Genomic DNA, 23,573 nt, shown 5'->3' on the forward strand with positions numbered 1-23,573 from the left:
AGGGACACGGGGGGGGGACACGGGGGGTGACAGAAAGGGGGACACGGGGGGGGTGACACGTGGAGGGGACACGGGGGGGGTGACAGAAAGGGGGACACGGGGGGGGGTGACACGGGGAGGGGACACACAGGAGGCGACAAAGAGGAGGTGACAACCCCCGGTGGTCTCCACCAGCGACATCGGAGGGGGGGTGTGGGTATGGGGGGGGGGGTTCCCACCCAGTGGGCGTGGCCTCCATCCCGGCCCCGCCCCCCGCAGGCCCCGCCCCCGGCCCGCAGCGCCTCCGGCAGCGCCGCAGCGCCGGGACCGATGGGCCGGGACCGGTACCGGGGGGGGCCGCGGGGCCGGGGGGGCTCGGGGGACTCCGGGAGGGGGGTCCGGGCTCGGGGGGGCTCGGGGGGGAGCGGGGGAGGGGGCAGCGCGCGGGGCTGCGGGAGGGGGGAGGGTGGAGGATGCGGGGGGAGGGGGAAGGGGGGATTTGGGGGGGAGGGGGGAAGGGGCGAGGGGGCACCTGGGCAGGTGGGAGGCCGAGGGGGGGCGGGCAGCGGTGACCAGGTGTGCTGGGGACGGCTGCGAGCAGGTGCGACGGGGATGTGCGGGGCCAGGGCCAGCGGTGGCCAGCGGTGCTGGGGACAGCTGTGCCCAGGTGTGGCAGGGATGCTCAGGTGCCAGGTGTGCCCAGGTGTGTCCAGGTGTGGCAGGGATGCTCAGGTGCCAGGGGTGGCCAGGTGTGCCCAGGTGTGGCAGGGATGCTCAGGTGCCAGGTGTGCCCAGGTGTGTCCAGGTGTGGCAGGGATGCTCAGGTGCCAGGGGTGGCCAGGTGTGTCCAGGTGTGGCAGGGATGCTCAGGTGTCACAGCCGGGTGGGACAGGGTGACCAGGGGTGGTAGTGACAGCTGTGACCAGGAGGTTGTCCAGGTGCCAGGGCCAGGGGTGGCCAGGTGTGGTGGGGACAGGGGTGGCCAGGTGTGTCAGGGCTGTCCAAGTGTCAGGGCCAGGTGTGACCAGGTGGGACAGCGGTGACCAGCTGTGTCCAGGTGTGTCAGGGATGTCCAGGTGTCACAGACAGGAGTGGCCAGGTGTGGTGGGGACAGGGGTGACCAGCTGTGTCCAGGTGTTTCGGAGGTGTCCAGGTGTCACAGACAGGAGTGGCCAGGTGTGGTGGGGACAGCGGTGACCGGCTGTGTCCAGGTGTTTCGGAGGTGTCCAGGTGTCACAGACAGGAGCGGCCAGGTGTGGTGGGGACAGGGGTGACCGGCTGTGTCCAGGTGTCACAGACAGGAGTGGCCAGGTGTGGTGGGGACAGGGGTGACCGGCTGTGTCCAGGTGTTTCGCAGGTGTCCAGGTGTCACAGACAGGAGTGGCCAGGTGTGGTGCGGACAGGGGTGACCGGCTGTGTCCAGGTGTTTCGCAGGTGTCCAGGTGTCAGGGACAGCTGTGCCCAGCCGTGCCCAGCTGTGCCCAGGTCTGTCAGGGACAGGTGTGTCCAGATGTGTCCAGGTGTGCCAGGGACAGGCGTGAGCAGGAGCTGGGAGTTCTTGGAGCCTCTGGGAGTTACTGGGGTTCACTGGGTGAACTGGGAGTTACTGGGACTTACTGGGGCACTGGGTGAACTGGAGTTACTGGGGGTTACTGGGGTTCACTGGGTGAACTGGGAGTTACTGGGACTTACTGGGGCACTGGGGGTTACTGGGGTTCACTGGGTGAACTGGGAGTTACTGGGGGTTACTGGGGTTCACTGGGTGAACTGGGAGTTACTGGGAGCACTGGGGGTTACTGGGGTTCACTGGGCGAACTGGGAGTTACTGGGAGCACTGGGGGAGCTGTGAGCTACTGGGGGCACTGGCACTTGCTGGGGGTCACTGGGCAAACTGGGAGTTACTGGGGGTTACTGGGAGCCCACGTGTGCCCAGCTGTGCCGCGCTGGGGGCGGGGCTTCCCCAGCGGTGGGCGGGGCTTACAGCGCGGGGGCGGCGCTTTTCCCGCGCGGTGGGCGTGGTTTTGTCCATATATGGCCATGAATGCCCCGCCCCTGCCCAGAGGCTCCGCCCCCCGTTTGGCGCAGTCCGCGCGCGCCGCCGCAGGGCCGGGGGCGGGGCCTCGGGGGTGGCCACGCCCCTTAAAGGCGCTGATTGGCTGAAAATGTGGGATGGACGGGAGGGGGCGGGGCTTAGGCGGAGCGAGATGGGACTGGGAGAACTGGGGGGGACTGGGAGAACTGGGAGTTACTGGTGGTCACTGGTGGTCACTGGTGGTCACTGGTGTCCCCGGGGGGTGGGGCCGCTGCCCGCTGTCCCCTCAGGTGTCCCCGCTGTCCCCAGGTGTGGCCCGGGCAGGGGGGGCGGCCGGGCCCCCCCCGGCGAGACCCCCCCCAGGCCCCGCCAGCGCTGACAGGTGAGGGGCGGTGACCCGGCTCCTGTCCCCGGGATGTCCCCAGGGATGTCCCCAGGATGTCCCCTGTCCCTGTCCCCGGGATGTCCCCAGGGATGTCCCCAGGGATGTCCCCAGGATGTCCCCTGTCCCTGTCCCCGGGATGTCCCCAGGGATGTCCCCTGTCCCCCTCCATGTCCCCATCGCTGTCCCCCCTTTTGTCCCTCCTGCTGTCCCCCGCTCGGTGTCCCCCGGCTCTGATGTGTCCCCAAGCCTCCAGCCGTGTCCCCAAACCCTGAGCGCTGTCCCCAGCGCCGCTCTCGTGTCCCCAGACCCATCCCCAGGCCCCCAGTGGTGGCCTCAGCGCTGTCCCCATGTCCCCAGTGGTGCCCCCATCTTTGTCTCCCTGTCCTCAGCGCTGTCCCCTGTGCCCAGGGCTGTCCCCATCCCTCTTCCTGTGTCCCCAGTTGTGTCCCCAGCGCTGTCCCCTGTCCCCAGCAGTGTCCCCACACTGTCCCTGTCCCCAGTGCTGTCCCCAGCGCTGTCCCCACACTGTCCCTGTCCCCAGCGGTGTCCCCTGTCCCCAGTGCTGTCCCCTGTCCCCAGCGGTGTCCCCAGCAGTGTCCCCAGCGGTGTGCCCACACTGTCCCTGTCCCCAGCGCTGTCCCCACCCTGTCCCCACGCTGTCCCTGTCCCCAGCGGTGTCCCCAGAGCTGTCCCCACACTGTCCCCACGCTGTCGCTGTCCCCAGTGCTGTCCCCAGAGCTGTCCCCACACTGTCCCTGTCCCCAGCGCTGTCCCCAGCGGTGTCCCCACACTGTCCCCAGCGCTGTCCCCACACTGTCCCCACACTGTCCCCACGCTGTCGCTGTCCCCAGGCCGCCATGGGGGACGCCGGGGGGGGTTTCGGGCTGGCGCTGCCGGAGCTGCGGGCGCTGATGGAGCTCCGGGGCCCCGAGGCGCTCCTGAGGCTGCAGCGGGACCTGGGGGGGGTCCCGGGGCTCTGCCGCCGCCTGCGCACCTCCCCCACCGACGGTAACGCCCCCAGACCCGCCGCGACCCCCCCGGGACCCCCCGAAACCCACCGAGATCCCGCAGAACCCCCCCCGACACCCCCAGATCCCCTCATTGCCTGGAAAACCTTGGGAGCCCCCAAAATTCCCCCAAACCACCCGGGGCGACCCCCCCAGAACCACCGGGACCCCCAGGACCACCCCCAGACCCCCCGGACCCCCAGACCCCTCCCAACACCCCCATCCCAGAGTGGCTGTGGGTGACCCAGGAGTCCCCAGGGTGGCCGTGGGGGTGACACCCGTGTCCCCAGGGCTGTCCAAGGGTCCCCAGGGGTGTCCCCAGGCCTGAGGGTCCCCAGGGTGGCGGTGGGGGTGACACCCCTGTCCCCAAGACTGTCAGGGGGTCCCCAGGGTGGTGGTGGGGGTGACACCCATGTCCCCAGGGCTGTCAGGGTGTCCCCAGGGTGGTGGTGGGGGTGACACCCGTGTCCCCAGGGCTGTCCAAGGGTCCCCAGGGGTGTCCCCAGGGGTGTCCGAGGGTCCCCAGGGTGGCGGTGGGGGTGACACCCGTGTCCCCAGGGGTGTCCGAGGGTCCCCAGGGGTGTCCCCAGGGATGTCCGAGGGTCCCCAGGGTGGTGGTGGGGGTGACACCTGTGTCCCCAGGGGTGTCCGAGGGTCCCCAGGGTGGCGGTGGGGGTGACACCCGTGTCCCCAGGGCTGTCCGAGGGTCCCCCAGAGCTGGAGCGCCGCCGCCGGGTGTTCGGCCGGAACTGGATCCCCCCGCGGCGCCCCAAGAGCTTCGCGGCGCTGGTGTGGGAGGCCCTGCAGGACGTCACCCTCGTCATCCTCGAGGTGGCCGCGCTCGTGTCCCTGGGGCTGTCCTTCTACGCCCCCCCCAGCGCCGCCGATGAAGGTGACACTGCTGTCCCCACGGCCCCGGCGCCGTGTCCCCATCCCAGTGCCATCCCCATGTCCTCATCCCTGTGTCCCCGTGTCCCCCTTCTCCATCCCTGTGTCCCCGTGTCCCCATCCCACGTCCCCTACACCCCTGGCTGTGTCCCTGCACGTGGCACTGGTGTCCCCACGCGTGTCACCTGTATCCCTCCTGTGTCCTCATGTGTGTCCCCATGTCTCCACGTGTGCCACCTCTGTCCCCATGTGTGTCACCCATGTCCCCACATGTGTTGCCATGTCCCCCCCGTGACACCCGTGTCCCCGCGTGTGTCGCCCATGTCCCCCCCGTGACACCCGTGTCCCCACGTGTGTCGCCACATCCCCCCCATGACACCCATGTCCCCACGTCCCCCCTGTGACACCTCTGTCCCCGTGTCCCCCCGTAACACCCGTGTCCCCACGTGTGTCGCCACATCCCCCCCGTGACACCCGTGTCCCCACGTGTGTCGCCACGTCCCCCCATGACACCCGTGTCCCCACATGTGTCGCCACGTCCCTCCATGACACCCGTGTCCCCACGTGTGTCGCCACGTCCCCCCATGACACCCGTGTCCCCACGTGTGTCCCCACGTCCCCCCTGTGACACCCCTGTCCCCACGTGCGTCGCCACGTTCCCTGCCCTGTGACACCCGTGTCCCCACGTGTGTCGCCACGTCCCCCCGTGACACCCGTGTCCCCACGTGTGTCTCCACATCCCCCCCATGACACCCATGTCCCCATGTCCCCCCCCGTGACACCCATGACACCCATGTCCCCCCCCATGACACGCGTGTCCCCACATGCTCCCCCAGCGTGCGGGCAGGCCTCGGGGGGCGCGGAGGACGAGGGCGAGGCGGCGGCCGGCTGGATCGAGGGCGCGGCCATCCTGCTGTCGGTGGCCTGCGTGGTGCTGGTGACGGCGTCCAACGACTGGAGCAAGGAGCGGCAGTTCCGGGGGCTGCAGAGCCGCCTGCAGCGCGAGCAGCGCGCCGCCGTCCTGCGCGGGGGGCGCCTGGCGCAGCTGCCCGTGGCCGACCTGGTGGTGGGGGACGTGGTGCAGGTCAAGTACGGTGAGTGCCGGAGCGGGGAGTCGCACGAGGGGTGGCGTCCGTGTCCCTGTCTTCGTGGCGTCTCCTGTCCCCAGCCCCATGTCCCCAACCCTCTGTCCCCATCTCCATGTCATCTCCTGCCACCATCCCAACTGTCCCCAGCCTTGTGTCCCCAGCCCTGTGTCCCCATCTCCGTGGTGTCTCCTGTCACCATCCCAAGTGTCCCCAGCCCTGTGTCCCCATCTCCATGGCGTCTCCTGTCTCCATCCTAACTATCCCCAGCCCTGTGTCCCCATCCTGATGCCATTCCTGTCCCCAGCCTTGTGTCCCCATCTCAATGGCGTCTCCTGCCACCGTCCCAAGTGCCCCCAGTCCTGTGTCCCCAACCCTGTGTCCCCATTCTGATGCCATTCCTGCCCCCAGCCCTGTGTCCCCATCTCGATGCCATCCCACGTCCCCATCCTCTGTCTCCACCACCGTGTCCCCATCCCAGTGTCCCCACCCTTGTGTCACCATCCCCATCCCGATGCCACCACCGTGTCCCCATCCCCACATCCTCTTGTGTCCCTGCACCCACGGGCCCACGAGGGGACGTCGGGGGACACCAGGGGACCTCAGAACACAGCACAAGGTCCTGGTCACCCCACGGTGACACGGCCCGGACACCTGGTCTGGGGACACCCCAGGGGACACCAGGACACACCACAAAGTTCTGGTCACACCACGGTGACACAGCCCGGACACCCGGTCTGGGGACACCCCAGGACACCCCCGGTGACACCGTGGTGGCCCTGTCCCCTCCCAGGTGACCTCCTGCCGGCCGATGGGGTCCTGATCCAGGGGAACGACCTGAAGATCGACGAGAGCGCCCTGACCGGGGAGAGCGACCACGTCCGCAAGGCCCCGGACAAGGACCCGCTGCTGCTCTCGGGTGAGGGGCGCTCGGGGACGCGGGGGACACCGAGGGGACGGCGCCGTCACCCGCGGTGTCCCCCCAGGCACCCACGTCATGGAGGGCTCGGGCAGGATGGTGGTGACGGCCGTGGGGGTGAACTCGCAGAGCGGCATCATCTTCACCCTGCTGGGCGCCGCGGGGGACGACGAGGACGAGGGCAGGGACAGGAAAGGTGACACCACAGCGGGGCGTGGCCGCTGGCTCCGTGGGAGCTGGCACTGGTGGCACTGGTGGCACTGCTGTGTCCCCACGGGAGCTGGCACTGGTGGCACCGGTGTGTCCCCAGGAGCTGGCACTGGTGTGTCCCCACGGGATCTGGCACTGGTGGCATTGCTGTGTCCCCACGGGAGCTGGCACTGGTGGCACCGGTGTGTCCCCAGGAGCTGGCACTGGTGTGTCCCCACGGGATCTGGCACTGGTGGCATTGCTGTGTCCCCACGGGAGCTGGCACTGGTGGCTTTGTCCCCAAGGAATCTGGGATTGGGTGGCACCATGGGTGGCTGGTGACCCTGTGGGATCTGTCACTTGTCCCTAAATCCCTCCCATGTCCCTGAGGGTTCCAGGTCCTTCTGTCCCCATGGGCTCTGTCCCAGTGTGTCCCCAAGGTCTCCAGACCCCTCTGTCCCCCTCTGTCCCCTCTGTCCCCATGTGCTCCACCCCTCCCATCCTTGTCCCCAGTGGTGCCACCACTGCCAGCGCCACTCCCTGTCCCCACCCCGGGGGCTCTCCCTGTCCCCCCCAGGTCACATTTTGGGGTGTCCCCACCCCAGGTGCTCTCCCTGTCCCCCCCAGGTCACATTTTGGGGTGTCCCCACCCCGGGGGCTCTCCCTGTCCCCCTCAGGTCACATTTTGGGGTGTCCCCACCCCGGTGGCTCTCCCTGTCCCCCCCAGGTCACATTTTGGGGTGTCCCCACCCCGGGGGCTCTCCCTGTCCCCCCCAGGTCACATTTTGGGGTGTCCCCACCCCGGGGGCTCTCCCTGTCCCCCCCAGGTCACATTTTAGGGTGTCCCCACCCCGGGTGCTCTCCCTGTCCCCCCCAGGTCACATTTTGGGGTGTCCCCACCCCGGTGGCTCTCCCTGTCCCCCCCAGGTCACATTTTGGGGTGTCCCCACCCCGGTGGCTCTCCCTGTCCCCCCCAGGTCACATTTTGGGGTGTCCCCACCCCACTTTGTCCCACAGGGAAGCCTCAGGACGGCGCCGTGGACACCCCACAACCCAAAGGTGCTTTGGGGTGGGGTGGGGACAAGCCCAGCCCCCGTCCCCGTGTCCCCCCGTGTCCCCCCATGTCCCCCCTGCCACGTGGCCGTGTCCCCAGGCAAGCGGCAGGACGGGGCGGTGGCCATGGAGATGCAGCCGCTGAAGAGCGCCGAGGGAGGGGACGCGGCCGAGGGGACGGGGACGCGGCCCCGCGGTGGCCCCAAGAAGGAGAAGTCCGTGCTCCAGGCCAAGCTGACCCAGCTGGCCGTGCAGATCGGGAAGGCAGGTGGGGGCTGGGGTCCCCAAACGAGGGGACAGACGCTCGGGGACGTGTCCCGAGGGGTGGGGACACTGCGGGCAGGTTGGGGACACATCCCCGAGGTGGCCCCAAGGACAAATCAGTGCCCCAGGTCAAACTGCCCGTGCAGATTGGGGTCCCCAAATGGGGTGGCAGGGGGTTGGGGACACTGGGGACGTGTCCCAAGGGATGGCTGAACGACACCAAGGGTGGGGACATGTCCCCGAGGTGTCCCCAAGGAGGACAAATTGGTCCTGCAGGGCAAAGTGACCCAACTGACCGTGGGGATTGGGGTGTCCCCAGGGAGGGGACAAAGCGTTGGGGACGTGTCCTGAGGGTGGGGACATCGGGCACAGGGTGGGGACACATCCCCGAGGAGGACAGATCAGTGCTCCAAGCCAAACTGACCCGAGCGACCACTGAGATCAGAGAGTTTGGTGTCCCCAAACGCGGTGACAGGGGCACGGCCGCCTCGGGGGACATGTCCTGAGGGTGTCCCCGCGCAGGCCTGGCCATGTCGGCCATCACCGTCATCATCCTCGTGCTCTACTTCGTCATCGAGACCTTCGTGGTGCAGGGCCGGCCGTGGCTGGCCGAGTGCGCGCCGCTCTACGTCCAGTACTGGGTCAAGTTCTTCATCATCGGCGTCACCGTGCTGGTGGTGGCCGTCCCCGAGGGGCTCCCGCTGGCCGTCACCATCTCGCTGGCCTACTCCGTCAAGGTGGGGCCGTCTGTCCCTCCGTGGCCGTGTGTCCCTCACCTCTCTGCTCCTGCCCAGCCGTGTCCCTTTGTCCTGCTTTACCCCCGTTGCCTCGTTCCTCTCTCGTTTTTCCCCAAATTCCCTCGTTTTCCCCCCAGAAAATGATGTAGGACAACAACCCACTCCCATTTTCCCCTCTATTTTCCCCATTTCCCCCCATTTTCTCCCCATTTTTCCCAATTTCCCCCCGTTTTCCCCAAATTCCCTGCTTTTCCCCCAGAAAATGAAGAAGGACAACAACCTGCTCCCATTTCCCCCTCTTTACTCCCCATTTCCCTCTGTTTTTTTCCCAATTTCCTCCCATTTTCTCTCAATTTTCCCCAATTTCCCCCTAGTTTTTTTTCCCAAATTCCCTCCTTTTCCCCCTAGAAAATGATGAAGGACAACAACCTACTCCCATTTCCCTGTCTTTACTCCCCATTTCCTACCATTTTCTCCCCATTTCCCCCCATTTATCCCATTTCCCCCCCATTTTTTCCCATTTTCCTCCCATTTTCTCCCCATTTTCCCCCATTTCCCCCCATTTATCCTAATTCCCCCCATTTTTTCCCAAAATTCCCCACTTTTCCCCCCAGAAAATGATGAAGGACAACAACCTACTCCCATTTCCCCCTCTATTTTCCCCATTTCCCTTCCATTTTTGCCTATTTTCCCAATTTTTGCCCATTTTTTCCCCATTTTCCCCCCATTTATCCCAATTTCTCCCCATTTATCCCAATTTCCCCCCATTTTTCCCCAAATTCCCCGCTTTTCCCCCCAGAAAATGATGAAGGACAACAACCTGGTGCGGCACCTGGACGCCTGCGAGACCATGGGCAACGCCACGGCCATCTGCTCGGACAAGACGGGCACGCTGACCACCAACCGCATGACGGTGGTCCAGGCCTTCGTGGGGGGGTCCCACTTCGGCCACCCCCCGGCCCCGGCCGCGCTGGCCCCCCCCACGCTGGACCTGCTGGCCCAGGCCATCGCCATCAACAGCGCCTACACCAGCAAGATACTGGTGAGGGCCACTGGGAGCACTGGGAGGGGGCTTGGGGGGGTTTGGGGGGTCTGGGGGGAGTTTGAGGGGTTTTGGGGGTTTTTGGGGGGATTTTGGGGGGTTTTAGGGGAGTTTTTGGGGGGTTACGGACTCAGGCCATCGCCATCAACAGCGCCTACACCAGCAAGATACTGGTCAGGGACACTGGGAGCACTGGGAGGGGGCTTGGGGGGGTTTGGGGGGAGTTTGGGGAGATTTGGGGGGGGTTTTGGGGGGATTTAGGGGAGTTTTTGGGGGGGTTACGGGCCCAGGCCATCGCCATCAACAGCGCCTACACCAGCAAGATACTGGTCAGGGCAACTGGGAGCACTGGGAGGGGGCTGGGGTGGGGTTTGGGGGGAGTTTGGGGGGGGTTTGAGGGGGTTTTGGGGGGATTTTGGGGAGTTTTTGGGGGGTTATGGGCCCAGGCCATCGCCATCAACAGCGCCTACACCAGCAAGATACTGGTCAGGGCCACTGGGAGCACTGGGAGGGGGCTGGGGTGGGGTTTGGGGGGGTTTGGGGGGATTTTGGGGGAATTTGGGGGGATTTTGGGGGTGTGTGACACTAACGGGGATGTCTGTGCCTTCTTTGTGTGCCCCTGTCCCCATAACTGCCCCTGTGACCCCATAACTGCCCCATTTACCTGCCCCCATCCCTTTACCTGCCCCCCCATTTACCTGCCCCATTTATGTGCCCCCACCCCCTGTACCTGCCCCCCACCCCATTTACCCTCCCCCACCCCCTTTACCTGTCCCCCCCATTTACCTGCCCCCCTTACCTGCCCCCCTTTACCTGCCCCCTTTATGTGCCCCCACCCCTTTACCTGCCCCCTTTACCTGCCCCCCTTACCTGCCCCCATTTACCTGCCCCCTTTATGTGCCCCCACCCCTTTACCTGCCCCCTTTACCTGCCCCCCTTACCTGCCCCATTTACCTGCCCCCCTTACCTGCCCCCCTTACCTGCCCCCTTACCTGCCCCCCCTACCTGCCCCTTACCTGCCCGCAGCCCCCCGAGGCCCCCGGGGCTCTGCCCCGCCAGGTGGGCAACAAGACGGAGTGTGCCCTGCTGGGGCTGGCGCTGGCGCTGGGCCGGGACCCCGAGGCGGAGCGGGCGCAGGTGCCCGAGGAGCACCTGGTCAAGGTGTTCACCTTCAACTCGGAGCGCAAATCCATGAGCACCGTCACCCGCCGGCCCGGCGGCGGCTTCCGACTGTTCTGCAAGGGCGCCTCCGAGATGGTGCTGCGCAGGTGAGGGCACCTGGGCACCTGGGGGCACCTGGGGACACACCTGGGGGCACCTGGGGGCACCTGGGGACAACTGGTGTCACATCTGGGCACGCCTGGGGGCACCTGGGGGCACCTGGACATAACTGGGGACACACCTGGACATGCCTGGGCACACCTGAGGGTACCTGGAGGCACCTGGGGGCACCTGTGGATACCTGGGGACACACCTAGGGACACCTTGGGATACCTGGGCACACCTGGGGTCGCCTGGGCACACATCTGGGGGCACCTGGGCATACCTGGGGACACACCTGGGGGCACCTGGGCACATCTGGGGGCACCTGGGCATACCTGGGGACACACCTGGGGGCACCTGGGCACACCTGGGGGCACCTGCGGATACCTGGGGACACACCTGGGGACACCTTGGGATACCTGGGCATGCACCTGGGCACACCCGGGGACACCTGGGGATACCTGGGGGCACACCTGGGCAGGCAGGGCCATGGGCGCTGGCCCGAGGGGGGGTTGGCTCCATCCTAAACCCAGGGGGACCCCCTGACCCACCTGGGACCCCCCTGACCCCCCTCCCCATGTCCCCCCTGACCCCCCTGACTCCTGAGCCCCCTCCCCATGTCCCCCCTGACTCCCCTGAGCCCCCTCTCCATGTCCCCCCGACCCCCCTGTCCTGTCCCCCCCAGGTGCAGCTCGATGCTGGACGCGGGGGGCTCCCCGCGGGTTTTGGGGGCCCCGGAGCGGGAGGAGCTGCTGCGGCGCGTGGTGGAGCCGATGGCGGGGGGGGGGCTGCGGACCCTCGCCCTCGCCTTCCGCGACTTCCCCCCCCGGCCCGAGCCCCCCTGGGAGGACGAGGCCGCCGTGGTGCGGGAGCTGACCTGCATCGCCATCGTGGGCATCGAGGACCCCGTGCGGCCCGAGGTGGGCCCGGGGCGGGGGGCTGGGGGGCTGGGGGGACATGAGGGGTGTGGGGGGACATGGGGGGCGTGGGGACTGGGGGGGATATGGGGGACATGGGGGGGATTGGGGACATGGGGGACTTGGGGGGACATGGGGGGGATTGGGGATATGGGGGGACATGGGGGGCATGAGGGGGGCATGGGGGGCAGGGGGACATGGGGGGACATGGGATATGGGGGGATATGGGGGGCGTGGGGACATGGGGGTGACTGGGGACATGGGGGGGATATGGGGGGGACATGGGGGGGATATAGGGGGACTTGGGGGGCATGGGGGGCAGGGGGACATGGGGGGACATGGGATATGGGGGGGATATGGGGGGATATGGGGGGGACATGGGGGGCGTGGGGACATGGGGGTGAATGGGGACATGGGGGATATAGGGGGACATGGGGGGCGTGGGGACATGGGGACATGGAGGGGACATGGGGAACACACGGGGACATCGGAGACGAGGGAAGGGACACACGGGGGACAGCAGGGACAGTTCAGGGACAGTTCGGGGACAGGACGGTGGCACTGCGGGGACAGTTTGGGGACAGTTTGGGACAGTTTGGGGACACTGCGGGGACAGTCGGGGACAGTCGGGGACAGTTCGGGGACAGTTGGGGACAGCTGGGGACAGTTTGGGGACAGTTCGGGGACAGTTGGGGACAGTTGGGGACAGTTGGGGACAGTCGGGGACAGGTTGGGGACAGTTGGGGACAGTTGGGGACAGTTGGGGACAGTTGGGGACAGTCGGGGACAGGTTGGGGACAGTTGGGGACAGTTCGGGGACAGTTTGGGGACAGTTTGGGGACAGTTCGGGGACAGGATGGTGGCACTGCGGGGACAGTCGGGGACAGTCGGGGACAGTTCGGGACACTTGGGGACACTCGGGGACAGTCGGGGACAGCGCGTGCCGCAGGTGCCCGAGGCCATCCGCAAGTGCCAGCGCGCGGGGATCACGGTGCGGATGGTGACCGGCGACAACCTGGACACGGCGCGTGCCATCGCCGCCAAGTGCGGGATCCTCCCCGCGGGCAGCGGAGAGTGGCTGTGCCTGGAGGGGAGAGAGTTCAACCGGCGCATCCGCAACGAGCGCGGGGAGGTGACACTGGGGACACTGGGGACACTGGGAGGGGCACTGGGGACACTGGGAGGGACTGGGTGACACTGGGTGACACTGGGAGGGGCACTGGGGACACTGGGGACACTGGGAGGGGGATTGGGGACACTGGGTGACACTGGGTGACACTGGGTGACACTGGCTGTGCCTGGAGGGGACAGAGTTCAACCGGCGCATCCGCAACGAGCGCGGGGAGGTGGCACTGGGGACACTGGGAGGGACTGGGAGGGGGATTGGGGACACTGGGTGACAGATTGGGGACACTGGGTGACACTGGCTGTGCCTGGAGGGGAGAGAGTTCAACCGGCGCATCCGCAACGAGCGCGGGGAGGTGACACTGGGGACACTGGGGACACTGGGTGACAGACTGGGGACACTGGGTGACACTGGGGACACTGGGTGACACTGGCTGTGCCTGGAGGGGACAGAGTTCAACCGGCGCATCCGCAACGAGCGCGGGGAGGTGGCACTGGGGACACTGGGAGGGACACTGGGGACACTGGGTGACACTGGGTGACACTGGGTGACACTGGGGGACACTGGGAGGGGGATTGGGGACACTGGGTGACACTGGGTGACAGATTGGGGACACTGGGTGACACTGGCTGTGCCTGGAGGGGAGAGAGTTCAACCGGCGCATCCGCAACGAGCGCGGGGAGGTGACACTGGGGGGGACTGGGAGGGACTGGGAGGGGGATTAGGGGCACTGGGAGGTGGGACTGGGGACACTGGGGACACTGGGAGGGGGATTGGGGACACTGGGTGACAGACTGGGGACACTGGGTGACACTGGGAGGGACTGGGCGGAACTGGGAGGGGGACTGGGGGCACTGGGAGGAACTGGGAGGGGGACTGGGGGGTTCCTGAGGGTCTCGAGGTGTCCCTGGAGGGGTCCCCTGGGTGTCCCGGGGGGTCCCTGAGGGTCCCTGGGGGTCCCGGGGGGGGTCCCTGGGGGTCTCTGGGGGTCCCTGGGGGTCTCTGGGGGTCCCTGGGGGTCTCGGGGTGTCCCTGGGGGTCCCGGGGGGGGTCCCTGGGTGTCCCTGGGGGTCCCTGGGGGTCTCGGGGTGTCCCGGGGGTGTCCCGGGGGGGTCTCTGGGGGGGTCTCTGGGGGGGTCTCTGGGGGTCCCTGGGGGTCTCTGGGGGTCCCTGGGGGTCTCGGGGTGTCCCTGGGGGTCTCGGGGGGTCTCGGGGGGTCTCGGGGTGTCCCTGGGGTGTCCCTGGGGGTCCCGGGGGTCTCACCCCCCGCCCCCCCAGGTGGAGCAGGAGCGCCTGGACAAGGTGTGGCCCAAGCTGAGGGTCCTGGCGCGGTCATCGCCCACCGACAAACACACGCTGGTGAAAGGTGGGAATTTGGGGAGGGGTCCCGGGGGTCCCGGGGGTCCGGGGGGTCTCACCTGTGTCCCCACCTGTCGCAGGGATCATCGACAGCACCATCGGGGACCAGCGCCAGGTGGTGGCGGTCACCGGCGACGGCACCAACGACGGCCCCGCCCTCAAAAAGGCGGACGTGGGCTTCGCCATGGTGACGCCCCCTCCCCAAAATCAGACCCCTCCCCAAACTGCAGAACCCCTTCCTGACACGGGACCCCTCCCCAAATTGCGGGACCCCTCCCCAAAATGGGACCCTCAAGAACCCTCCTGGGTTGGGACCCCCAGAACCCCTCCCCAAAAGGGGATTCCAGAGACCCCTCCCCAAATATTGGGACCCCCTCCTCAAAATGAGACCCCTCCCCAAAATGGGATTCCCAGGACCCCTCCCAAATTGGGACCCCTGAGACCCCTCCCCAAATTGAGACCCCTGAGACCCCTCCCCAATTTGGAACTCCCAGGACCCCTCCCCAAATTGGGATCCCAAGATCCCCTCCCTGAAATGGGACCCCAAGACTCCCCCCCCCCAAACTGGGACCCTTGGGGACCCCTCCCCAAATTTGGCCTCCCTCCCAAAATGGGGATTCCCCTCCCCCATCCCTGGGCTCACCTTGGGTCACCTGGGGGTCACCTGGGGGTCACCGGGGGTCACCTGGGGGTCACCTGGGGGTCACCTGTGCCCACCTGGGGGTCACCTGTCTGTGTCCCCAAGGGCATTGCGGGCACAGAGGTGGCCAAGGAGGCCTCGGACATTGTCCTGTCCCCTCGCCCACCTGGGGTCACCTTGGGGTTCCTCATCCCTGTGCCCACCTGGGGGTCACCAGGGGTCACCTGGTGGTCACCTGTCCGTGTCCCCAAGGGCATCGCGGGCACGGATGTGGCCAAGGAGGCCACCTTGGGGTCACCTTGGGGTCACCTTGGGGTTCCCCATCCCTGTGCCCACCTTGGGGTCACCTGGGGGTCACCTGTGCCCACCTGGGGGTCACCTGGTGGTCACCTGTCCGTGTCCCCAAGGGCATAGTGGACACAGATGTGGCCAAGGAGGCCACCTGGGGGTCACCTTGGGGTCACCTTGGGGTCACCTTGGGGTTCCCCATCCCTGTGCCCACCTGGGGGTCACCTGTGCCCACCTGGGGGTCACCTGGGGGTCACCTGTGGTCACCTGGGGGTCACCTGTGCCCACCTGTGGTCACCTGTCCGTGTCCCCAAGGGCATCGCGGGCACGGACGTGGCCAAGGAGGCCTCGGACATCATCCTGACGGACGACAACTTCTCGAGCATCGTCAAGGCCGTCATGTGGGGCCGCAACGTCTACGACAGCATCGCCAAGTTCCTGCAGTTCCAGCTGACCGTCAACGTGGTGGCCGTCATCGTGGCCTTCACCGGCGCCTGCATCACCCAGGTGAGCTCACCTGGCCGGGTGGGACATGGGGCATCACCCAGGTGAGCTCACCTGGCCAGGTGGGACATGGGGCATCACCCAGGTGAGCTCACCTGGCCAGGTGGGACATGGGCGGGGTCACTGTGGCCTTCACCGGCGCCTGCATCACCCAGGTGAGCTCACCTGGCCGGGTGGGACATGGGCGGGGTCATCGTGGCCTTCATTGGTACCTGCATCACCCACCTGAGCTCACCTGGCCGGGTGGGACATGGGCGGGGTCATCGTGGCCTTCACCGGCACCTGCATCACCCAGGTGAGCTCACCTGGCCAGGTGGGACATGGGGCATCACCCAGGTGAGCTCACCTGGCCGGGTGGGACATGGGGCATCACCCAGGTGAGCTCACCTGGCCAGGTGGGACATGGGGGGTCTCACCTGCGTGGGTGGGAGATGGTGGTGGCATCACCATGGCCTTCATTGGTGCCTGCATCACCCAGGTGAGCTCACCTGGCCAGGTGGGACATGGGGCATCACCCAGGTGAGCTCACCTGGCCGGGTGGGACATGGGGCATCACCCAGGTGAGCTCACCTGGCCAGGTGGGACATGGGGGGTCTCACCTGCGTGGGTGGGAGATGGTGGTGGCATCATCGTGGCCTTCACCGGCGCCTGCATCACCCAGGTGAGCTCACCTGGCCGGGTGGGACATGGGCGGGGTCATCGTGGCCTTCACCGGCGCCTGCATCACCCAGGTGAGCTCACCTGGCTGGGTGGGACGTGGGGAGGACTTACCTGGCCAGGTGGGACATGGGACATCACCCAGGTGAGCTCACCTGGCCAGGTGGGACATGGGCGGGGTCACCATGGCCTTCATTGGTGTCTGCATCACCCAGGTGAGCTCACCTGGCCAGGTGGGACATGGGGAGGACTTACCTGGCCAGGTGGGACATGAGGACAGGGGACATTTACCTGGGTAGGATGGTGGCATCACCCAGGCGAGGGCTCACCTGGGCAGGTGGGGTCACCTGGGCCTGAATCACACGGTCCAACTGTGCCCACCTGTCCCATCTCTGTCCCCACCTGTCCCATTCCTCTGAGCCACCTGTGCCCACCTGAGCCCACCTGAGCCCACCTGTGCCCCCCTGAACTCACCTGTGCCCACCTGAGCCCACCTGAGCCCACCTGAGCCCCCCTGAGCTCATCTGAACCCACCTGAGCCCACCTGTGCCCACCTGAGCCCACCTGTGTCCCCCTGTGCCCACCTGAGCCCACCTGTGCCCACCTGAGCTCATCTGAACCCACCTGAGCCCACCTGAGCCCACCTGTGCCCACCTGAGCTCATCTGAACCCACTTGTGCTCACCTGAGCCCACCTGTGCCCACCTGATCTCACCTGTGCTCACCTGAGCTCACCTGAGCCCACCTGAGCTCATCTGAACCCACTTGTGCTCACCTGAGCCCACCTGTGCCCACCTGATCTCACCTGTGCTCACCTGAGCTCACCTGAGCCCACCTGAGCTCATTTGTCTCCCCCACAACTCATTTAAAGGTGATGCAGATGCTGTGGGTGAACCTGATCATGGACAACTTGGCCTTGCTGGCCTGTGCCCACCTGTGCCCACCTGTGTCCACCTGAGCCCACCTGAGCCCACCTGTGCCCACCTGTGCCCACCTGTCCCATTCCTCTGAGCCACCTGAGCCCCCCTGAGCCCCCCTGAGCCCACCTGTGCCCACCTGTGCCCACCTGAGCCCACCTGAGCCCACCTGTCCCATTCCTCTGAGCTCACCTGAGCCCACCTGAGCCCACCTGTGCCCACCTGAGCCCACCTGTGCCCACCTGTGCCCACCTGAGCCCACCTGTGCCTGCAGGACTCCCCGCTGAAGGCGGTGCAGATGCTGTGGGTGAACCTGATCATGGACACCTTGGCCTCTCTGGCCTGTGCCCACCTGTGCCCACCTGTGCCCACCTGAGCTCACCTGAGCCCCCCTGAGCCCACCTGTGCCCACCTGTGCCCACCTGAGCCCACCTGAGCCCACCTGAGCCCACCTGTGCCCACCTGTGCCCACCTGAGCCCACCTGTGCCCACCTGAGCCCACCTGTGCCCACCTGAGCCCACCTGAGCTCACCTGTGCCCACCTGTGCCCACCTGAGCCCACCTGTGCCCACCTGTGCCCACCTGTGCCCACCTGTCCCATTCCTCTGAGCCACCTGAGCCCACCTGAGCCCACCTGAGCCCACCTGAGCCCCCCCATGCCCGCTGTGCCCGCCTGTGCCCCCCTGTGCCCCCCTGAGCCCACCTGAGCTCACCTGAGCCCACCTGAGCCCACCTGTGCCCACCTGTCCCATTCCTCTGAGCCACCTGAGCCCACCTGAGCCCCCCATAGCCCATCTGAGCCCACCTGAGCCCACCTGAGCCCACCTGTGTCCACCTGAGCCCCCCTGAGCCCATCTGAGCCCACCTGTGCCCACCTGTCCCATTCCTCTGAGCCACCTGAGCCCACCTGAGCCCACCTGAGCCCACCTGAGCCCACCTGAACCCCCCGTGCCCCCCATGCCCGCAGGACTCCCCGCTGAAGGCGGTGCAGATGCTGTGGGTGAACCTGATCATGGACACCTTGGCCTCGCTGGCCTGTGCCCACCTGAGCCCACCTGTCCTATTCCTCTGAGCTCACCTGTGCCCACCTGAGCTCCCCTGTGTCCACCTGAGCCCACCTGAGCTCACCTGTGGTGACCTGAGCCCACCTGTGCCCACCTGAGCCCTCCTGAGCCCACCTGTCCCATTCCTCTGTGCCCACCTGAACCCACCTGAGCCCACCTGAGCTCACCTGGGCCCCCCATGCCCCCCGTGCCCGCAGGACTCCCCGCTGAAGGCGGTGCAGATGCTGTGGGTGAACCTGATCATGGACACCTTGGCCTCGCTGGCGCTGGCCACGGAGCCGCCCACGGAGGCGCTGCTGCTGCGCAAACCCTACGGGCGCGAGCACCCGCTGCTGTCGGGCACCATGCTGCGCAACATCCTGGGCCACGCCGCCTACCAGCTGCTGGTCATCTTCACCCTGCTCTTCGCTGGTCAGTGACACCCCCGGGGACAGGGGACATCAGGGGAGGGGTCCAGAGGGGTGGGAACCCATGGGGACATGGTGGGACATGGTGGGAACCCATGGGGACATGGTGGGAACCCATGGGGACATGATGGGACATGGTGGGACATGGTGGGAACCCATGGGGACATGGTGGGACACATCCCCTACCAGCTGCTGGTCATCTTCACCCTGCTCTTCACCGGTCAGTGACACGGACACAGTGTCACTCTGGTCAGGGGACAGGGGACAGGGGACATCACGGGAGGGTTTCCCACACCCACGGCTGTGTCCACATGAGAGTCCCCGTGTCCCTGTCCCATGTCCCCATGAGTGTCCCCATGTCCCTGTTCATGTCCCCATTGGTGTCCCCATGGGTGTCCCTGTGTCCCCGCAAGTGTCCCCATGTCCCTGTCCCATGTCCCCATGGGTGTCCCCACAAGTGTCCCCATGTCCCCATTGGTGTCCCCATGAGTGTCTCCATGTCTTGTCCCATGTCCCCAAGTGTCTCCATGTCCCCAAGAGTGCCCCCATTGGTGTCCCCACAAGTGCCCCCATGTCCCCATGGGTGTCCCCGTGTCCCTGCCCGTGTCCCCACACGTGTCTCCATGTCCACATGCTGTCCCCACGCTGTCCCTGTGTCCCCATGGGTGTCCCCACGCTGTCCCGGTGTCCCCACGCTGTCCCCATGGGTGTCCCCACACTGTCCCCCTGTCCCCACGCTGTCCCTGTGTCCCCCCCCGTCCCCACGTTGTCCCCACGCTGTCCCCACACCGTCCCCGTGTCCCTGTCCCCTGTCCCCACGCTGTCCCCACACTGTCCCCGTGTCCCTGTCCCCTGTCCCCACGCTGTCCCCACGCTGTCCCCATGTCCCTGTCCCCACACTGTCCCCACGCTGTCCCCACATGTGTCCCGCAGGGGAGGTGCTGTTCGACATCGACAGCGGCCGCGCGGCGCCTCTGCACGCGCCGCCCTCGGAGCATTTCACCATCATCTTCAACACCTTCGTGCTGATGCAGCTCTTCAACGAGCTCAACGCGCGCAAGCTGCACGGCGAGAGGAACGTCTTCGAGGGCGTCTGCGCCAACCCCACCTTCTGCGCCATCGTCCTGGGCACCTTCGCCGTGCAGGTGGGACAGGGGGACATGGGGGGACATGGGGGACATGGGGACACGCAGGGGACATGTGGGGACACGCTGGGGGGACATGGGGACATGGGGACACTCAGGAACGTCTTCGAGGGCGTCTGCGCCAACCCCGTCTTCTGCACCATCGTCCTGGGCACCTTCGCTGTGCAGGTGGGACATGGGGGGACACACGGGGACACACAGGGACATGTGGGGACATGTTGGGGGGACATGGGGACATGGGGACATTCAGGAACGTCTTCGAGGGCGTCTGCGCCAACCCCACCTTCTGCGCCATCGTGCTGGGCACCTTCGCCGTGCAGGTGGGACAGGGGGACACACGGGGACATTGGGGGGGCATGGGGACATGTGGGGACACGTTGGGGGGACATGGGGACACTCAGGAACGTCTTCGAGGGCGTCTGCGCCAACCCCACCTTCTGCGCCATCGTGCTGGGCACCTTCACTGTGCAGGTGGGACATGGGGACATTGTGGGGACACAGGGGTGGCAGGGTGGGGGTGTGTGACACCCGTGTCCCCCCATGTCCCCCCGTGTCCCCCGTGTCCCCCAGGTGCTGATCGTGCAGTTCGGGGGGAGCCCTTCAGCTGCTCCTCCGTAGGGACACAGTGGGGACATTTTGGGGACATTTTGGGGACACGGGGGTGGCGGGGGTGGCCGGGGGGTGGGTGTGTGTGACACCCGTGTCCCCCCGTGTCCCCCAGGTGCTGATCGTGCAGTTCGGGGGGAAACCCTTCAGCTGTTCCTCCATAGGGACATTTTGGGGACATTTTGGGGACATTGTGGGGACACGGGGGTGGCTGGGGGGGTGGGGGGGTGTGTGACACCCGTGTCCCCCCGTGTCCCCCCGTGTCCCCCCGTGTCCCCCAGGTGCTGATCGTGCAGTTCGGGGGGAAACCCTTCAGCTGCTCCTCCATAGGGACATTTTGGGGACATTTTGGGGACATTTTGGGGACATTTTGGGGACATTTTGGGGACACGGGGGTGGCTGGGGAGTGGGGGGTGTGTGACACTGGTGTCCCCCGTGTCCCCCCGTGTCCCCCAGGTGCTGATCGTGCAGTTCGGGGGGAAGCCCTTCAGCTGCTCCCCCCTCAGCGCTGAGCAGTGGCTCTGGTGCCTCTTCGTGGGCGTGGGGGAGCTGCTCTGGGGACAGGTACGGGACACGCCCACCTGGGGCCACGCCCACCTGGGGCCACGCCCACCTGGGGCCCCGCCCACCTGGAGGCCCCGCCCACCTGGGGGACCCCCGCCCACCCGGAGGGTCCCCAGACCCACGGGACCCCCACCCAAGGGACACCCCCCTGTCCCCGCTGTCCCCACGGGTGTGACCCCAGCGGCACCTCGGGTGGTCAGTGGCTGGAGCCTGATGACCCCAGTGACCCCAAGATGACCCCACTGACCTCAGGGTGACCTCACTGACCCCAGTGACCCCAGTGACCCCAGGGTGACCTCACTGATCCCAGGGTGTCCCCACTGACCCTAAGGTGACCCCATTGACCCCAGGGTCACCCCTGACCCCAGGGTGACCCCAGGGTGACCCCACTGACCCCACTGACCACAGAGTGTCCCCACTGACCCCAGGGTCACCCCAGGGTGTCCCCACTGACCCCAGGGTGACCCTAGTGACCCCAGTAACCCAGGGTGACCCCGGTGACCCCAGTGACCCCAGGGTGTCCCCCCTGACCCTAGTGTGACCCCAGGGTGACCCCAGTGACCCCAATGACCCCGGTGCCCCCTGTCCCAGGTGCTGGTGTGTGTCCCGGGCCCGGGGGGGCTGTGCTGACCCCAGGGTGACCCCGCTGACCCCAGTGACCCCACTGACCCCAGGGTGACCCCCCTGACCCCAGGGTGACCCCAGTGTGACCCCGCTGACCCCTGTCCAGGTGCTGGTGTGTGTCCCGGGCCCGGGGCGGCGCTGGCCGGAGCGTTCGGGGCCGCGGGAGCACCCCGAGGTGGCCGAGCTGGGCCGGGGGAAGGTGCTGTGGGTGCGGGGCCTGAGCCGCGTCCAGACCCAGGTCAGACCCCCCCCAAATAACCCCCCCCCACCCCCAAATTCCCAACTCACGGCCCGGAATTCGGGGAAACCCCAAAATCGGGGAAAAATCCCAAAATTAGGGAAAAATCTCCAAATTGGGGAAAAATCCCAAATTAGGGAAAAATCCCAAAATTGGGGAAAAATCACAAAACTGGGGAAAAATCCCAAAATTGGTGACATATCCCAAAATTAGGGAAAAACCCCAAAATTGGGGAAAAATCCCAAAATTCGGGAAAAATCCCAAAATTAGGGAAAAATCCCAAAATTCGGGGAAAAATCCCAAAATTTGGAGAAAAATCCCCAAATTTGGGCAATTCCCAAGTGGAAAATCAGAGTTTTGGGGTCTTTTAGGGGAGGATTTTGGGGGGTTTTGGGGTGTCCTGTCCCCCAACCCCAGATTTCCCTTTTAATCCCAAAATTCGGGGGAAAAACCCAAAATTTGGGAAAAAATCCCCAAATTTGGGCAATTCCCAGGGGGAAAATCAGAGTTTTGGGGGCTTTTAGGGGAGGATTTTGGGGGGGATTTGGGGTCTCCTGTCCCCCAACCCCAAACTTCCCTTTTAATCCCAAAATTTGGAGAAAAATTCCAAAATTCGGGGAAAAATCCCCAAATTTGGGCAATTCCCAGGGGGAAAATCAGAGTTTTGGGCTTTTTTAGGGGAGGATTTTGGGGTCTCCTGTCCCCCAACCCCAAATTTCTCTTTTAATCCCAAAATTTGGGGAAAATCCTAAAATTTGGCGGAAATCCAAAAATATTTTGAGAGGGGGATTATTTTGGGAGGGGGATTTTGAGGGATGAGGGTTTTTTTGGATGGGGGGATTTTTGGGGTTGTTTTTTTTTTTGGGTGGAGGGATTTTTTTGGGAATTTTTTTTTTTGGGTGGGGGAATTTTTTGTGATGGTCTTTTTTTGGGTGGGGGGATTTTTTGGGATGGTTTTTTTTGGGTGGGGGATTTTTTTGGGATGGTTTTTTTTTGGAATGGGTTTTTTTTGGGTGGGGGGATTTTTTTGGGGGGATTTTTTTTTGGGTGGGGATTTTATTGGGGGGGATTTTTTTGGAATGGGTTTTTTTTTGGGGGGGGATTTTTTTGGGGGGATTTTTTTTGAATTTTTTTTTCTTTTGGGGGGGGTCACTTTCTATTTTTGGGGATGTGTCCCCCCCCTCAATTCCTCTCCCCTCCCCCCCAGATGAGGGTGGTCCGCGCCTTCCGCAGCAATTTGGGGGGGGGTCCTCCCCCCCTGGCCCGGCCGGACCCTCCCCTGGGCCTCATCGGGGGGGGGGGCCCTTTCGGGGTGCCCCCCCACGCGGAGCTGATTTTTGGGGACACCAGGGACATCCCCCTGATCGACGACACCGACGCCGAGAGCGAAGCCCCCCCCATCCGCGCCCCCCCCCCAAATCGCAACAACAACCACGGGGCCCCCCCCGGCCCCCTCTGCCCCCCCCCCGGGCGCCTCCACAGCCTCGAGACCTCCCTGTGAGGGGGGGGGGAGGGGGGGGCGCCCCAAAATCCTCCCCAGGTTGGGGACCCCCCCTCAGATTGGGGACTCCCCCTCGGATTGGGGATCCCTACCTTAAATTGGGGACCCCCCCTTGGATTGGGGACCACCCCTCGGATTGGGGACCCCCCCTCAATTTGGGGATCCCTACCTTAA

At 65.9% G+C, this 23,573-nt stretch overlaps 1 protein-coding gene across 5 annotated transcripts; it reads left to right on the forward strand.

Moving 5' to 3' along the window:
• Window positions 1–241: 241 nt before the first annotated feature.
• On the forward strand, window positions 242–23,423 carry ATP2B3 (ATPase plasma membrane Ca2+ transporting 3). 5 transcript variants are annotated; one of them, XM_072920416.1, is made up of 23 exons: window positions 242–323; window positions 2,321–2,393; window positions 3,248–3,404; window positions 4,098–4,295; window positions 5,128–5,385; window positions 6,170–6,295; window positions 6,363–6,491; window positions 7,502–7,543; window positions 7,638–7,805; window positions 8,324–8,538; window positions 9,338–9,580; window positions 10,607–10,848; window positions 11,529–11,763; window positions 12,698–12,892; window positions 14,165–14,252; window positions 14,326–14,432; window positions 15,489–15,680; window positions 18,512–18,725; window positions 19,655–19,866; window positions 20,929–21,036; window positions 21,628–21,653; window positions 21,790–21,898; window positions 23,106–23,423. In XM_072920416.1, the coding sequence occupies exons 3-23, from the start codon at window positions 3,254–3,256 to the stop codon at window positions 23,397–23,399; spliced, it is 3,552 nt and encodes a 1,183-aa protein (XP_072776517.1). In that variant the 5' UTR covers window positions 242–323; window positions 2,321–2,393; window positions 3,248–3,253; the 3' UTR covers window positions 23,400–23,423. The 5 variants fall into 5 exon arrangements, with proteins under 5 accessions (XP_072776517.1, XP_072776519.1, XP_072776518.1 ...); XM_072920418.1 differs by having other exon boundaries at window positions 12,710–12,892; XM_072920417.1 differs by lacking the exon at window positions 21,628–21,653 and having other exon boundaries at window positions 21,767–21,898.
• Window positions 23,424–23,573: the final 150 nt, after the last annotated feature.

The sequence above is a fragment of the Taeniopygia guttata genome, chromosome 31 (assembly GCF_048771995.1).
Source record: "Taeniopygia guttata chromosome 31, bTaeGut7.mat, whole genome shotgun sequence".
Taxonomy (NCBI): domain Eukaryota; kingdom Metazoa; phylum Chordata; class Aves; order Passeriformes; family Estrildidae; genus Taeniopygia; species Taeniopygia guttata.

Coding starts and splice junctions, on each gene's coding strand:
- ATP2B3 (XM_072920416.1), top strand. CDS start 3,254: ATGGGGGACGCCGGGGGGGGTTTCGGGCTGGCGCTGCCGGAGCTGCGG. Junction 3,405..4,097: donor GCGCACCTCCCCCACCGACG/GTAACGCCCCCA, acceptor CCGTGTCCCCAG/GGCTGTCCGAGGGTCCCCCA. Junction 10,849..11,528: donor TCCGAGATGGTGCTGCGCAG/GTGAGGGCACCT, acceptor TGTCCCCCCCAG/GTGCAGCTCGATGCTGGACG.